Below are 17,975 nucleotides of genomic sequence, written 5' to 3' on the forward strand. Positions count from 1 at the left end.
CCGGCGGCACCGGCCGCCGCCAGCCCAGCCGCGGGGAGGGGAGGCCGGGCCGGAGCCGCTGCCCGGGGCCCGCCGCGCCGAGACCCGCCGCGGGGGCGGCTGCTCGCTGAGCAATCCCGCCCGCCGCCGCCCCCTCCCGCCGCGGGCCCGGGGATACGCCCGACGGCGCGGCCGCCCCGAGCCCACCTGGGCGGCGCGGGCACCGCTCCCCCCGGCCCGGCCCCCGCCGCCCCGCACCTCCTTCCTGCGGCTGGGCGCGCCCGGGCGGGTGAGGAGCGCCGTCTCCTCGCAGACTACGGCCATGTCCTCCACGAAGGCGCAGTCGGGAAGGCTCTCGTCGGCCGGCAGCTCCAGCACCTGCAGCCCCAGCTTGCCCCTCAGCACACCCACGTACAGCTGATGTTCCCGCTCCGCACGGGCGTAGTCCACCTCGGGGCCGGCCGCCCTGCGCAGCGCCTGCCGGCACAACGACTCGGGCAGCGCCCGCACCACGGCGTGCGTGCAGCGCCCGAAGGCGGCGGGGCCGCCGCCCAGCCCGGCCATGCTGCGCGGCGGGGCGCGGAGGAGGCAGGGAGGGACGGGCAGCCGCGACCGCCGCCGCCGGCCCTGGCAGCTGATAAAGCGCCGCCCGCGGCCCGGCCGCGCCCCATTGGCTCCCCACCAGGCACATTTCCATGGGGCCGCCGCGAAGCGCGCTCCCATTGGCTGGCGGCGGCGGCCGGGCCGCGCCATTGGCCGCCCCCCGCAGGGCGCCGCTTACCTGTGAGGCGGGCGGGAGCCGCGGCGCCTCTCGCCGAGCCCTGAGGGGCCGAGCCGAGCCCCGGGGCCGGGGCGATTCCCGCAGGGGCAGGGGCCCGGCCCGGCCCGGCCGAGGGGAGCCAGTGGGGCCTCGACCCTCTGCAGGGCGGCCCCGGCGCTTGCCCCAGGCCTCGCCCCTGAGCGGGCCGCTGGGGCTGGCCGTGCCTGCCGTGGGCCTCCGTTACCACAGCGTGGCTCGAGGGGCAGCGCGGTTTCACATAGAGACTCCACGGAGCCGTGTGGGAACGCATACGGACGCTGACAGAATTCAAACACCTGCGTCTCCCCACATTTCTCCACGCATCCAAGCTGAGCAGGGTCGGGCTGCCAACCCTCTCTGCTCCAGGGTCCATCAGGCTGGCCCTGCGTGCCCTTCGCAGCTGCTTGCTGCCTCCCTGGTGGCATAGCAATAGGCCGGGTGCTTTGTCTGTGCAGCCAGAGGAAGAATATCCCATGGCAAAGGCTGCTCCAAATCCGAATCCAAAGGAAATAAGCCCAGCCACTTCCTCATACCTCCTTACGGCTTTCTATAGGGCTGCTCACCAGCAAGCAGCGCGTCCACCTTCTTCCACTCCTTTATGCTGTCAAAGTTTCTACCTGGGAGGGTAGAAGGGGCACCTGTGTGTTTTGCTCCACCTTTACCTCCAGGACTGAAACTGAGCATTTTCCACCCTTTCCCCTAAAAGAGCCCTTACTTCCCCTTGTTTCATTCTCCCTGAGTTTTCTCCTGACCTGACATTACCCAGGTGAGGGCCAGCCCTTCCAGTAAACACCTCCGGCTGCCAGGCTGGAGCCAAACAAGGCTTCAGGCCAGAGCTCGCCATGGGCGACATCCACCGCGCCAGCCCCCGCCGCCCCTGCCGCCACCCTCCCAGGCACCTCCGAGGTCTGTCCTCACTGGAGCAGGCAGGAAGGGAGGAGGAATATGGATTTTCCCTCCAGATCTTCTCTTAATGGCAAGGCTCTTTCAAGTGTCCCTCTGGCCACGGAGGAGCACCCAGCTCCATGCTCCCTCTTCAGTGCTCAAACAAACCCCAGCAGCTGCCTCAGCCATAATGTCATGGACATCGGCACATGTTCAGCATTTGGGAATACGGTTAATGAATAGCATGAAGGAAATCTCAGACTGTGTTTCCAAAATGGCAGCTGACTAGATTTTCGTCTGCATTTTCCACATGTTCTCCAAATACACTGTAAAGGCTGCCTTTACTTAATGTGCATAGGTGCAGTTATTTGAGTAACTGTCATTCACTGAATAATGTGCAAATATTACTTTTCTTAAACAAATGGACAGGGAATTCAGTTGCTGTCATGTAGGACATTTCAAATTCTTGAGAAACCACTACAAATGGTATCATACTGTCTCTGGTATAATGTGTGATACTTCCACAGTCATTAAAGCCTATTTTTACTTGGCTTTGATTTGGGATTTGGCCACTGGCATGCTTTTGTTTGCTTTTTGTTAGCAGAACTTTCAGCCAGAAGAAAAAGTGCTGCTATCACTCTGTAATTTAAAAAAAGTTGCCAGGGTTCCTATCTGAAAAGGTTGTTCTTGCAGCCAATGGATTGTAAAGTTCTAGTCAATACAAATTTTTTTGACATCCATAAATACCTTATCAGCTTATAAGCCATGACAATTTTTAGATCTCACTGAGATTACAGAAACATGAGATATAAGGTGATGCCACACAATCGGCTAGGAGAGTGAGGTTTGCCCCAGAGGCATTGGCAGCAGCCCAGGCTGACCTCAGGTGGCCCCAGCTGCTTCCTGGGAGTTGGCCAGGTATCACTTCTGACAGCTTCTCAATACCTTCCTGCATTACGGGGGACCAGGCTGGAGGAAGGAGGATCTCTTTATGAGATGCAGTAGTATGAGACAGTGGTATGCTATAAGTACAACGTGTTTTGGAAAAAAGAAAATGTTAGCTATTTAAACAAGGTTAAGGAAGTAATGACTACAGTAAAAAAAAAAAAAAAAGTAATCTGTATTTCCATAAGTGTGTAAAATGCTGCAGGTTAAACATAAATGAAGATCTGTTTGCTGATTGTGATTGTTCTATTATTTATGTTGAAAAAAAGGGCATCTAGAAACAGATGCATCCAGAGCAAAATTGTGCATATTTATAATAAGATTACCAAAATATCAGTTTACTCACAAATTAACATTACATAATAGAATGGGTTCACACAGTCTTTCAGGAGTGATGTTAAAATTTATCATATGCAGTAATACAAAATGCGTCAGCTACCAGTCATCAATACCATCATACCATGTCTACCTTGCTCTATAGCCAGTATTTTCCTGTAACTTTGTCCTGCCGGAGAGACGAATGTAAATGAGCAAAGCTGCCCCCCAGCAAAGAAAAAAGCTGTGTCACACTACAGAAGTCATGCAGAATGATGAAAACTATGCTTGCAAGAGAAGATGGACTGCAGACTGCTTAAGCAGTATCACAGAAAGCGGTATTTGGAAAGGAGAAAATGCCTCATACAGAAAAACATGCAAATCCAGGTGTTTAGTGACTGACACTACACAGAGTCATATGCTGACAGTGACAGTGAGAAGAAAATTGCTTTGCAAAATGTACTTGAGGATGCATACGTGTACAGCGCATTTGCTTTCAGAAGAGAATAGATATTGAAAGAGGAGATATGGTTTAAAAGTTAAGACAGAAAAGTCATCGATACACAGAGTAAAATTTCATCCATTTGACAACATCACTAGCAGTATATTGATAAGATTATTAGGGGTTTTTTACAGCTGTGACTTGAGAACAGTCTGCAGCTGTGCAAAAAACTGCCACAAAGATCAAGGGAATAATTTCCACAAGGTAGAAGGCAAGCAACAAACTTATATTATTGCAAAGAAAAGTACGGAAAACTTTCCAACAATAAGGAGCAGAGAAAAAGATTGCTTGGGAAGAATGTGCAGCCTCTATACAAAGCGTTTTTAAGAAGTTAAATAAGTATCTTCCAGGAGCAGAAAACCAGAGCTGGGGGAAAAGTATGGACGAGGAGAAGTCCCTTCCAGTCCTGTGATTCTATTATCATTTTTACACTGAAAATTATTGTTTTAGTGAAAATGGCCACATAATGATGAGACTAAGGCCCCCAGTAGCAATTGCGCAACCTTTATGGGCGCTGCTAGGTGACTGAAGGTCACAGCTGGTCACTGCTGAACAGTTTGTGTGACCGGAACAAAGGAGAATTTGGATCACCGCCGAATGCAAACACATACCACATGGACTGACTGCTCAGGCGCGCTAGGCAGCTGCAGAGTTTGAACACACTTCCCATCACTTGCAGATGCTGGAACAACACTGCTGGCTCTAAAACCTTAGTGGCCATCTCTCACACTGTTAATAAAATGCTGCATGTAACTTGAGACAGTGAAAAGCCAGGACAAGACAGCAACAGAGCCATTCAGTCACCAGCTTGTCCTGCTATGGCAATGGGAATCTGTAACAAAAAGACAGAGAGACACTGAATTTCACTTTTTTAAAGGAATACAGGTTTAAGTGATTCCTACAGCTCAATAGAAAACTATGCAACTACTGCACAGCCAAATGCCATTATTAACAGAGGCCACACTGCTGGAGGAACAACTCCTACTGTATCAATGGGTCGTTCATTCTCCTAGTATCAGGTCTTACAGGCATAGAAGAGAAAAAAGTTACTTTAATCATGCTTTAGATGCATGAAAAGCAGCTCAAAGGGGTTTTCACCCGGATAGTTGACAGAAGTTTTCAATTTCTGCTGTAGTACTGTAATACAAAAACCACAGTGACTCAGTAAAACAGTATTTTTACTAAATAATGAAGTGCCTGGGCTCCTCATTTAGCTGACCTAAAGATGTTAGGCAACGAATCACTTAACTTCACCCCACTGCGTGGACAAGCTCCCAAATGTTTTTGCATTTTCCAAATGCTAAACAGATTTAGCTTGCCATCTATTCTTTACATAACAGATCACTCCTGGAGGAGGAGACCAACCTCTTCTGAATGGCGTAAATCAACAGTGTGTCTGCCAGCTTGTACAGAAATCCTTTTGGGGAGCAGCATTTTCCCTTGCCTGAGTTGAACCCAAGCTATCTCACAGAGTCTTACCAGAGTCAGATTAATTCTATGTATAGCTGGTTCAGGGGAAACACAGTATTTGTTTTGTCTGCTATGGGATAACCAACTGGGCGTTTTCTCAGCTGGCGTTTTGCATCCTCCAGAGAAGGAGGAATTCCCATGAGCTGACAGATACGCAGTTGTTGGGAGACAAAGCTGTCAAAGGGTGATTCTCTAAAAGTCAGCTTTTGCAGCATTGTTGCCATGACACATGGCACCAAGGAGCCTGGACAACACGCAGAGGCGCAGGACATTCCTCACATTTATAGTCTTCCCACATGTTTTGTTACAATAGGTTGCACTAGTACAATCAGGATCAACTTTTGGATTCACTTGGCTAAGCAAACAGATCATTGGGGAGACAGCTGCAGGACTCCCGACTATTTACCTCCTGTGCTTCTGTCTTCTCACCTTCACCATGCCTTATCTCCACCTCTGCCCTTCTTTCTCTGCAGGGGAAAAGTCACTTGTTGAATTTTAAAAAAAGCATGTGTTAGGTACCACAGGTTCAGGTGACCGTGACTGAAAAATGAGATTAGTACTTGTGGAAATTTATGCTGAATTACAGCAGTTGACACCTCTCTTACAGAAAAGAACAGAAAGACACCATTTGTTTCCCTGATAGATATACTTCCCAGAAATATGCCAGAAATACTGAGCCAGCCAGGGAAGAAAGAGGAGAGAGGGCTAGGGTAAGTGCTTTGTGAATTGTTCTTGTTGTGGCTGCCCTCGGAAAAATAGACAATAAGACTTTTTCTGCTGTCAGACAGCATTTTCAATACAGTGTGCTGTTTTATCAGGTTGGCAAGAAAGCACCAGCTCCAGCAGTAGATGGGGAGATGGCTCATGCCATTTGCACTTACGCAGCTATCATTCAATGGGTCTCATGAATCCAAAACCAGCTGCTGTGAGGTGCTGCAGGTGCCCCTATGGGCAGCACAAAAAAGCTGGCTGAGAGAGAGGTAGGATAAAGTCTTTGGTAAATCATGGCTGCCAAACCAGGCTGCACTGATACAAGATGAATAATGCACATGCTGGGTTTTTTTCTCCCCTTCAGGTCTTCCACCAAAACTATACCTTTATTCTCAAAAAAAGCAAAAGCTTAAAAATGCCGATTAAGCCAGGTTAATATTTTCTAAAGGACTCAAGTCCCTTGAAATGTAACTTGAGTTGCTTTTTCATGTGTATCCTAAATCTGCATTTTCCTTCTCTATGGAGCCAGCTGACCAGCTGGCAGCACCCCACAGGTGTAGCAGGCTGTCCTTCCCTTTCATTACCTGAAAAGCCCTTGCAAGCTCAGCGGTAAGACACAATAACGTTTGGCTGTAGCATTTCTTGCTTTTCTTAGTTTGCATTTCCCCTTCCTTCCAGGAGCCAGCTGCCTGAGAACAAATTCCCAGCCTTTCTTATCACTTAGGCATCTTTTGCCTTGATTGGTACATGTTTAGTGCATTTTTGGTGTCGACTTGGTCAATAATTTGCAAATGCAATTACAAAACTGTATATTTATACAAAACTTGCTAAAGTGGAATTAGCTTTTGTATCCACAAGAAAGAGACTGTGGGGAGGGAGGGAGAGATATACACATATTTAGATATGTATATGTATGCACATGAGCCAACAACTTTGTGATTTCCCCTGTGTGCCTGCAAAGGGCAAGCAGTTCTTTTGCCAGCTTCTTTGGCACTAAGATTAGCACTAGAGACAGACAGACAGATTAATACATCACAAATCCAGATAAGAAAGTGAAAGATTTCCAATAGGCTTTTTTACTGAGTTTACTTAATATGCTGTCCTAACTGTTAGAGTTAAGAAGCTATAAAACATTAAAAAAAAAAAAAGAGGTTTTCTTTCATTATTTTTTGAAGAACCATTTCACATTATTCTGTATAAGTTACATGTTCAGGGAAGAGTTGAGTCACCACCCCTGGAGGTATGTAAAAGACGCGTAGATGCTGTGCTTAGGGACATGGTTTAGTGGTGGACTTGGCAGTGCTGGGTGAATGGTTGGACTTGACAATCTTAAAGTTTTTTTTTCCAACCTAAATGATTCTATTATTCTATGAAAAGACACAGATGCAGTTCTCCTTGTTGATCTTCATGAAGATGCTGTTAGCCCAGTGCTCAGGTTTCACGGGGTCTGCCTGAATTCTCCCATGGTTTGGCGCAACTCAAAATGAAGATTTCCACCTCAGCATATTCCAAACACAAAGAGCAAAAAAGGTAGATCAAACTGAATTACTGCTGCTAAAACCAGCAGCCTTCTATACATAATATAAATTTTCCAATCCTCTCACTTGATTATCAGGAATTCTACCAAGAATCAGCTCCTCGCATATAGTTCTATGGAAATCACACACCTGTATTCATCTCCAGGAAACTATGCCTAGTTAAACTATGTATTCATCTCCAGGAAACTATGCCTACCAGTAAAAGATCTCGTTCACCTTTTCTTGTGTTGTCCTGAAACTCATGGTTGCAACTATTTTTTTCCCCCGAAATCCTGAGGACTTGTGATGTCCTGTGAAGTACTATTTGCTACGTGCTGCAGATATTCTGCACTGACGCTCACACTTCTGTCTGATCTGTTGGTATTTCAAAATCTCTATCCTTCTACATTTGATCACAATTTAATATTTTGTGGAAATCCAACCACTTTAACTTTAGGTAGACATACAAATGCTGCCAGCCACATTATCGGAAGGGAATGAATGTTGTCTTAATAAACTGCTAGAAGAAGTTGGTTCACGTAGTGAATATGCTTGCCAACGGCTTTGCTGACCATATAAATTCAGTTCTGTTTGAAATGTGTTTGTGAAATCAGGTGAAGAGGACCAGTTACGCCTTTCACAATGTAACTGAAAAGACCAAATCAGCACTGGAAGTAGATAGCTCTCATATTGATTTCTCTGAAAGCCGTAACAGAAAAGTATATTTCATGCATTTTGGCAGTTCTACTCCTTACTGCTATAAATACATACAGACTAGTGCCTAAAAGTGCTCATATTCTTATTCCATTCAGGATCAGAGGAGAAATACCATACAGTAATGAGCACAGTAAGTGGGGCTGGAAGAAATTTTATTGTGCATCTAGATAAAATATAATTATTTAATGATTATGGTCATAGTTTTAGAGACTAGATAGATCTAAAGTGTAATATCTGCTCAATTTAACAGGTACGTTAATGGCAGGAATGGAACTATATACTTATTTATTCCATTCAGTTACAAGTAATTAAAACCAACTTTTTTAATGGAGGAGGGAAAAGCATTCTTTTATTTATTTTTCACAAGAGAAAGACATATTTTTAAAGATAACTAATGGTTTCAGGCACTTTCACTTACAGGTCCCCTTCTTTCAAGACCTGAAAGTCAAAGGTTTGGGGAAGCACCTCGGAAGAAGCAACATCTGAAGTATCCTAAGTAGGGCACAGCACACCATGAGTCATTTCTCAAAATCTCTCCAGAAACAGTGAAGATGACAAGACAGTGTCATGTGGGAAGTATTTTGTTACAAACAGTAGAACCGCTCTGCGTATAAAATGAGACTATAATCTCCAACACTGAATAACACAGGGGATATATCAGTAACCGCTGTATTTTAACAGCTGTCTGAGGTACCAGATGAATTTTGCTGTGTATATTGTCATCTCCTGATTAGAAAGGGAGATATATATACACACACAAAAGTAACGCAGCAGGTGACATCATGATTTAAAAATACTCTAATAGCACAAGATGGAATTGAAGATTTAACCAACCAACAGAAAATGCATCATTTTCCTATTTTAAATTTGGCAAGTATGAATATAAAACTTGCCTTTTTTATCTCTATTATCTTGTCCACATATAAGGCTTGCTTTCCACTACAGGCTATTTTAATGGGATTAGTTATTAAAGTCAACGGGAAATAAATCACTGTTTCCAACAGGGCCTGTTTGAATTTGGAATTATTTTTCTTTCCTACTGCATCAAGTTAAATCTTTCTTACACAAAGACAAACAAAAACAGAGATATGACTAGTCAATGGCCATATTAATCCATGTTAGGCATTTCTTTCCTGGTAAGCCAGAAAAGGCTACTTTTAAAATATAAAACTTATTAGACAATATGACTTTTAGACACTTTTTAGACATCAGTCAAGTACTGCTTTCATTTTAATTTATAAGCCATCACTTAACTTTACCACAATTACTCAATATATAGATATCTGGAGGCTGATTTTGCCCTATCATTGCTGTCAGTGCAGAGTCATTCTAGTAAAGTCATTTCAGGTCAAAATATGAGCAAAAGGAAAATCCTGTATGCGTTTATGTTTCTTCCCATTTTGTATAGAAATAATTTTGCTAGAACTGGGAACATCCAACAATTTTTACTACTGACCACAGACTATTGACTAATTTTACTGTATAGTGTCCAATGCCCCTGGGGCACTATATGATAGAATTTCCTACATGAATAAGTTGCATCTGCTGAATATTACCTTTTGACTAATAATCCATTCCTCAGCAGAAGGGAATTCATTATTCTAACCTTTATTTTCTTCATTTCAGAAAACCATACACACGTCTGCCCTGCACAGGCACACCAATCTCCATTACATACACAATGTTGGATTGATTAGTTGTATAAAAACCTGTTTGTGCCTAATGATGCTATTTGCATAATGCAAATTGCGGCAAGTCTGGGTTTTTCTGATAGATTTGCAAATTCTACCTCCTTTTTCTCTCTTCTCAACCTTTTCCCCCAAAATACCTCTTAAATTTTTTTTAATTAAATTGTTACACTTTGTGTCTACATATGTGTTTTCTTATCGTTTCCCTCTTTCGAGATCATGACCTGCACCAGCATGTTCCCCTGGAACAATGAAACTGTCAAAGACAGGGCAAAACCATGACATTCTAGCCCATGAAATTGGGAAGCTGCCCCTGAAAGAGATTGTGTTGACCATGAACATCTGTGTCTTCAAAGTGAAATGCAAAATACACTTCTTTGATACAGTCTTCTGCTCCCTAACACCACATTTATAAACAAACATGGATCATGTAAAATAAACATTGCCTTGCTCCTGTTGAACAGAGAGAGAAGGTGGCTCCTGCATCCATTTTATTTTTGGAGGCAACTGGACATTACAGCGAAGAGATGCTTTACATAAGGACCTAGAGATGTGGAGATTTTCCAAAACTAACAGCACATTGTGCACTGACAGTGTGGTAAGTGAGGCCGTTTCTTCTATTAACGCCTTGCAATTCTAGCCACGTATTCAACCGAACGCGCACCTGAAATCTGCTGATGAAAGCAGCTTTAGCTTGCACACAGCAGTGACAGGGAATGAAGATACACATCAGGCTGATGAGCACTAAGAAGTAAATTGTTAGCCCAGATGGAAATCAATAGCTCTCTTCACTCTCTGGCAAGATCGGGAGCTTTGGATGGCAATTAAAGCTTACCCAGCTGCCAAGTGTCCTAATTACACACACAAGAAATCCCACATTTCTCCTTCTACCTGAAACATCCCTTGCGCCACATTCATTAGGCTTATTACAGTCAGGCCTCCTGCTGTTGCTAGCACTGAGGTATTTTTTTAACAAAAAAACCCAAATCCTTGCTTGCACCTGACTCCACCAGTGAGCAATCCTCCCAGAGCCCCACAGATGCTCCGTGACAGCCACCAGCCTCCGTGCTGCACAGGGATTTTGACAAGACCCTTCCAGGCAGCATCTTCCCTCTTCCATTCCATCTCCTGTGTTTCACCTCCCATGGAAGTTTGCAACCTACTCGCCCCTGCCCAGGGCATTTACCATTAATTATTTCCCTCCTGCCCACTTGTTCATCAACTGCCCGTTTCTTTTACTTGCACCAAACTTCCCCGCACCCTCCCTAGCCCTCGCCTGGGCTCTGCATTGCCCACCACGTTTGGAACAGCATTTATAAATGTGGGAAATTATAGAAGTCAGAAGCAGCATGGGCTGTGGCCGAGATACAGCCCTAACTACCTGTGTGTGTGATTGTACACGCAGACCACCCTTGGAACACTCGCCTGCACAAGCAGGTAACTGGCTTTCTAGACAGGCACGTCATTAGCCATGTGCACCACCGAGAGCATTCAAAATGGAGCGGAGAGCAATTTCATTTTGACATCCACAGACCTGTCAGGTTCTCTGGGAAACGAGGCCCTGTCTTTTATGTATTTTGTCATTGTGGTGCTCATCCATCCTTTGTGAACTGAGGCAGCTCTGGATTCTAAGAGGAAAGAGCAGATTTTACTTCCATTGAACAAACAATATAGCAAAAATTTCTCATAGAACCTTATAATCTCTTTAATTTTCCTGGCACATCTTTGGTGCTGTATAAACGTAAGTAACTAATGGACAGCTGAGCCTGAGCAGTGCAAACAGTTTCCAGGAACTCCTCCTAACCGTCCTTGACCAAAACGTGTTTTTTCAGAAGCCTTCAATAATTCAGGTCTGAATCTAATGCAATTAGTGAAGCTGTACAGAGCATACTGAAGAAAAAAGCCACTAAAAGCTCAGGCCTCTTATTTTATCATGATGATTATCACTTTATTATGAATTAAATTGGGAAAACCCATTAAGTACTTGTGGATCCAAGAGCAAGGGCTCTAAAAAGCTCTAAAAAGACAAAGGTAAAATACCATCCCACTTAGCCCAACAGCTCAAGACCACAATACCCAAAACATTATGCTGTATAAAACACCTTGTGTTTGCACAAAGTGGTTAGATTATCTTAATTAAGCCACAAGATTAGCAGAACAGGGTTCAACTATATTCACCAAAGAACAAATAAGCTATGGGATGCATCAAGGGAGCAAAGAAAGGGTAAGAGGGAATTTGTCATTCCCCTGGAGCCATCTGTAATGTTCCAATTTACATGTGAACTTCTAAGTAGGAGGAAGGTTAAAAAGAGTATTACGGATATTAAAGAGTATTAACTTGTGTTATGCTTTTTTTTGGTCCCTTTAATAGCACTTTGATTCTCATTTATCCTCAGCCTGTGCTGTGCTGCTATGGAAGGGCAGAGAGGCTTTAAAGGCACGTATAAATGGTTTTACACTGCCAGAGAAGCACAAGGGTGCCTTAGAGTTAATGACAATTATCTCCATTAAAAAATACTGAACAGTTCATACTATTGATGGAAGAAATAGTTAAAAATTTCACTTCCTTTTGATGTGTTATAATTCACCAATAAATGCCATATTCATTCTCTTTTAATACGAATAATTCATATGCACATAAACTATTGCAAGTAAAGCCTGATGGGAATTCTCCTTGAAGGAGAAAAAGACCATCTGTCCTTCATCAGCCAGGCACAAAAGGGATGCTTTGCTATTTTATAAAAGCTGCCAGTCAGTTTTAGGTGTGGGATCATCTATCACAATAGGCAACATGCCATCTCCCACACTGGTGAAGTGCCATGTAATTTGCAGCGCTGTGAACATGGTTTGTAATTATATTTGATAGGGCCACAGAACGTAAATTGCATAGGTTTTACATTTAGCTGCTACCACAAATTCTTGCCTGGCGTTAGCTCCTAGGGCTTTTCAGTAGGGATAAGGAGGAAGAGGGGAAAGAAAAGACATGCTCTGAACTTTTTCAAGGACTTCATTTAAAAAAAAAAGTTTTAGGAAAAATTAAGTAATATCTATGTGGGAATGTCTTATTATAATTGTTATTATTGTGGGTTTGTCGGTTCAGTTGGACAATATCCCAATAGGACTAGCAAGAGAAGAAAAAAGACACAATTTTAAAACTTTTTTTTCTTTTCTTTTTTTAAAGTCCAGGTCTGGCAGTATCTGTCTAGGTATGTCACAGCAAGACCAGTTTTCTTCTCCTATTTGCAATGATTTGTAGTCACAGTTGTCAGGCAATATTCTGGTCTGGAAACCAGCTCCATAAAACCAATCGCTTATAACCTGGTACATGTATGTTGGGTGTGATACTTGGTCATACTTGCTGACTATCGTGACAGATACTCTGCAGGGCAGAAAGCAAGGCCCTTCTGCAGAGACCTAAACGATGGCATTTGAGGAGACAGATCCTAATCACAGCACAAAAGTACATACTCTCTGATTCCCTGGGATTTACTGTCATTAAGGAACCAGAGGCTGAAATGGCAGCCCGGCAAGGCCATCCTCGAACACTGATCCCAGGGAAACGCTAGATGATTGAAGATTAGCAACTATTTAATCCATTTTGGCCTGGAAAGAATTTAAGAAGAATGAGAAGCTTGAATCAAAACTTGAGTAAGCCTGAAGCTATCCTGACATGTTTGTGAACTAAATTCCCTCCCGACACTTTCCTATTATTTCAGTTCTTGGATCATCATTCTTTGCATGCTGGGACCAACAATGCCTTTTATTGCAGCCTGCCCCATTTTCCTCTTGCACACAAAGGGAAAGCTCCCTTGGTAAATGCCAGAGGCAAATACTGCTTTCTCAAAAAGTTACATGGGAGAAGTATGCTTTGGCTTTTGTTTGCGTACTGTAATCTTCAGCTGCACTGAGAGCAAGCTGAGTCATTCATAAATATGGCCTTTGGACTTTTAAAGGTCAGCTATGCTTTTCATAATAAAAACCTGTTAACACAAAATCATCCTGGCAAACCCAAACATCATTTTTAAGTAAGGTATCACAGATGACCCACCGTGACAAACACTCCACCCATAAGCTGCTACTCTGCAGTCTACAACAAGCAGTAGAAAACAGGAAAAAGTGATGGAGATATGAAGGTCTTGGAAAGGTCTGGGAAAACCTGTGGTGTTTTTCACATACCATAGCTTGGGGAAGGAGTTTACAGAAATGCCTGACACAGCTGAATATGAGAATATGTAGACTTACGAAACAGAAGGTCAGGTTAGGAAAGAAGCAGTGACATGCAAAGGATCAGCTCAAGAATGAGAAGCCTTGTAGTGAAACGACAGAGGCCAGATGTAAATAAGAGAATAACATTTGAGGTACAAAAAAGATGCAGCAACTATTTTCCAAACATAATGAAAAATTCAAACTCTTTCAGGAGCTTAAGGGTATTTAAATGTAAATGAGCTTTCTTCACCCAACCCAGAATCAAGAGCTGCTTAGAAATTGTTGCATTATTTTCTGTTGAGTGATCATAACTTTTGAGCATCTGCTGTACTCTGACAAAGAGCTGTGAGCGGGAGCACGGTGTCTGGGAGTGCATGGGATTGTCTCCTATTAAACGGAGTGGATGTCTATTCTAAATGATGTTGCACTTTCACAGCTGCATTGGGACAAATTCGCTTACAGATGTGCCTGAACACCAGCACTCACTGTAAACTTGTTAGTTTTATGAAAATAAGTTAGAAATATGTAGAAAGAGTGGCATGGGGTTGCTTCTGTGTGAGAGCCATAATATATTTAAAATTTATGAGTGGATTTGGAGCTGATGAAAGGCGATACGTTGACAGACAGAAACCAAAGTCCACAAAGCTCATGCAAGAGGTAGCAAAAAGCAGCTGTCCCCTGCCCCTCACACCAAGGTCTGGCCACAGCAGCCGCCATCCCTGGGACAGCCAGCTGCCCACAACCCTAACAGCCTCGTCCCTCCCTGGCCAGTGCCAGCAAGGCCACCACTCGGTGCCAGTTGGCATGGAGATGCCCGTGTCCCGGAGGGTTTCCCAGTGAGAGGACAGGAGTGAGAGCAGGTAGGCAACGCCGAGCTGTGCAGAGCACTCATACAATGGACAGAATCCTCATGCTCCTCCTAATGCCCTTCCTCCCACCCCATTCACATCAGCACATCACCATCTCTCCTTCCACTCAAGCACTCAGAGTCAGATAACTTTCGACTCCTCCACTTCCTTACTCCTTTTGTCCTCCCAAAACGTGTCTAGGCTCCGGTATTTCTGTCTCTACAACTCTACTGAGAAGTCCAGGCTGACCTGGTCATGACTGCAGCATGGTGTCCCTTTTGCCACCTTGGCACTCAGCCACCCCACCCCGCTGGCTTATAATGCTCCTTTTGAAGTTGCACAGCTCTGGGATCCCTCAAAACCATAGCTCCTCATGCTCCTTCATCAGGTTTGGCTTCTCAGAGCAAGCCCAGAGCCAGCGGGAGCCACCCACTAGGTCCCTCTGGCCTCAGTATAAAAATTTTTACCATCTGCAGATGTACTCCTTACTCCTCCTCTGAAAATCCAGCCCTGGTTTCATCAGATTCTAATACCACCTTTTACACACACATCCCTGGTGCTGCTTCCAGGCTCACCCAGACTGATGTTTTCTCCTCTCTGCTGCACCATCTCTCCATAAGAAAATGTTTTGCTAATTCTGCTCAGCTTACCACATCTTGTCTTTTAAATCCCTCCTCAAACTCACTTTTGCCAGCCTGCTCACAATGCAAACAAAGTAATGCCTGGTTACTTGCATTTGTTCTCAAGAAGTTATGTCACATTGTGATATAACTTAACCCTTCTCCTGGGTGCATGGAGGCAGGGCTGCGGAGGAGCTGGCCAGGGGAACGGGGCAGGTTCCTGCATGCACAGAAAGGCGGAGGAAGACAAAACACTCCCCAGCTGCCCTGCTGGGGTGGTGGCCACCACAATGCCCATCCAGAGCCGGTGCCCAGACCCCAAAACTGCTGTCTGTGTCTCTGGCCCCTTGCGCTCCATCCCCACTTCTGTCAGAAACACTCAGCTCTGGGTCTTGCTTAAATTTGGATTATTAAGCTTTCTGGCCAGGATACTTGTGCCATCTCCAGTAAGAGAACTTCCCTTAAAATTAAAATTTCACCTAGCAAATTTCTGGGCACTGCCAATTTACCAAAGAGAAGGCCATTGCTATTTCCAAGTAGTATGAAAATGAACGGATTTGGCAATATTTTTTTGTAGTATTTGATAAATGTTTACTCACACTGATTAGGAACAACACTATGCCTATGCCCAGTTCATTCCACAGAGTGTGATTAGCAGAGCATATGTATCATTTCAGCTGACTGAGTCCCAGACCAACTTAAAAAGCCAAAGCTGGAAGCCTTCAAGTGAGCATGTGAAGATGCAAAATGAAACAAGAAATTAGACACATTTTAAAATGTTTGGGCTACTGGATTTCTATTGCAGATATCTGAATATTGAAATGCCATTCTGCTACACTGTTTGTACATCCAAAAAGGCACCAGAGCTATTGTCACAGTTTCTACATTTGAAAGCTTGTTAAAATTTGCTCTTGTAACCTCAGCAGGTTATAAAAAGTCCTATCCTTAGTGAAACATGTCTTTCACTTGTATTTAAAGACATTTTTGGAAACTGGACCCAGACTTATTTTATACAAAAGAGTGCAAAGGCTTACGGCTGACATTTTCCTAAGCTTCAAATTGTACTCCAGTGAGCTAAGATCTTATTTTAACTTGCTTGTAAGGATTTCTGTTGTTAAGTGGCTGTAATGTGTTATTTTATTTTCAGTTAATGTCTTGAAAAACAGCGTATCAAAGACAGCAGTTACAGAGCCTGTTTCCTCCTCTGGTATCGGAGCAGTAGTGGGGGGCTGTGCCGGTAATACCCGAGTGCATTTATGGTACAAACTGTCATGAAGATAAAAAATGCAGGAAGAAGTACCAGGGGAAGGAAGGTGAGCGAGTCAGTGCGGGAAGAGTGCTCAGTGTCCACGCAAGCCACACCATCGGGTATCTCTGGCTAGAGTACTGTAAGACATCCATTGCCTCAGTAATGAAGAACAAGACAAGCACATCCCAACCAGGCAACAAATAAGCTGAAAATGGACGACAACCGGATGCAAATAAAATTTCTAAAAGCATGCTGTAAAGCTAAGCAGAGAGGTACTGATACCATTTAGATACTTAGTCTAGGCAATCTGACCCAGACCAGAAGCATAGGTCTGTCTGTGTGTTAATACATCGAACAACAATGTGATTTAGCGCATATACTTGTACCTTAAATCAATAATTTAAACTTGCAAAGCAAGGGTGATAGCCCGAGGATGTGTCAACCCCCGCATAGAAAACCTGAGCTTAGGGAGAGCCGATCACCTTTCCGCCTCGAGCCTACACAGCCAGGTGCTGAACCCAGGGAGACTTTCCTAGGAAGAACCAAGAAGAAGGTGAGGAAAAAGTAACAGGTGGAAGAAAGACTGCAGGGAAAGGGTGGGTATGTTCTGGATGTCAGTAGGAGAAGCGTGTAGGGGATGGGTACCTTCTCAAGCGTTAATATCTCTGCGACAATCTGACCTGAAACGCAGAGTTCAGCATTGCACTAATGCATTTTCTGTGTGTCTGGGTCTAGGGAGGAGCAAAGTCAAATCCATTTCTGCAACAGAGCCAGGGTCTTTACCCAGGACAGCTTTCCCACCCCTCCCACCCGGTGCCCAGGCAGTCACCCCACAGCTCAGCACATGCAGGTACAGGATGGGACTTGTTTTTAAAAAGTCAGATGTCAAAAGGACACTTTTTTCCCCCCCTCCCAAAATGGAAAACTCCTTGTGCTGGAATTAAATAATTGAAAAGTTGCTGAAACAAGAGAGTAACAGTTAATCCTGCCCAAAGGGTACATCTAAATTCTCCCTGGAAAGGCTACTACATGTGGGATTATATATAGTGGTTAACCAAATATTCAAGGGACATTAGTAATTACCATAACATCCCACCACTTACTCTGTCAAATGCACAATTTATGCAACAAGCCCACAACTTCAAAAGGAATTTGTTTGCTTTAAAAATAGTTGGAAATACATTTCCAACCCACAGTTTTTTCCCCAATACCTTCCTGTCCCCACCTCAAAAAATGCCTGAAAGGCTTCTAGGTGTTTTGTGCAAACACCTTTCCCAGTGAATTTTCCTTCAGTGACATTCATTGCTACCTTGCGGCATGCCAGGGCACACAGCTCCTTCATCTCCCCACTCTCCTGGCAGAGGTGCGTGCTGGCCGCCAGCCTGAGACGGCTGCTCCCGACGCCAGCCCCCAGGTCCAGACCCTCCTTCTGCCATATGCATCCACTTTGGGGGACCCCCGTCGGCTTTCACACTCATCGGAGCATGAAAGGAGGTCACACAGAAGGTGGCTGCACAGAGATCA

General features: G+C 44.4%; 1 protein-coding gene across 1 annotated transcript in view; it reads right to left on the reverse strand.

The window, feature by feature from the left end:
- Positions 1-607, reverse strand: part of DDAH1 (dimethylarginine dimethylaminohydrolase 1) — a 61,010-nt gene extending 60,403 nt beyond the window's left edge. Inside the window, 1 exon segment of the mRNA XM_037404477.1 lies at positions 238-607. Coding sequence (XP_037260374.1) covers positions 238-543 — 306 coding nt within the window. The 5' untranslated portion in view covers positions 544-607.
- Positions 608-17,975: the final 17,368 nt, after the last annotated feature.

Source organism: Falco rusticolus, chromosome 11 (assembly GCF_015220075.1).
Source record: "Falco rusticolus isolate bFalRus1 chromosome 11, bFalRus1.pri, whole genome shotgun sequence".
Lineage (NCBI taxonomy): Eukaryota > Metazoa > Chordata > Aves > Falconiformes > Falconidae > Falco > Falco rusticolus.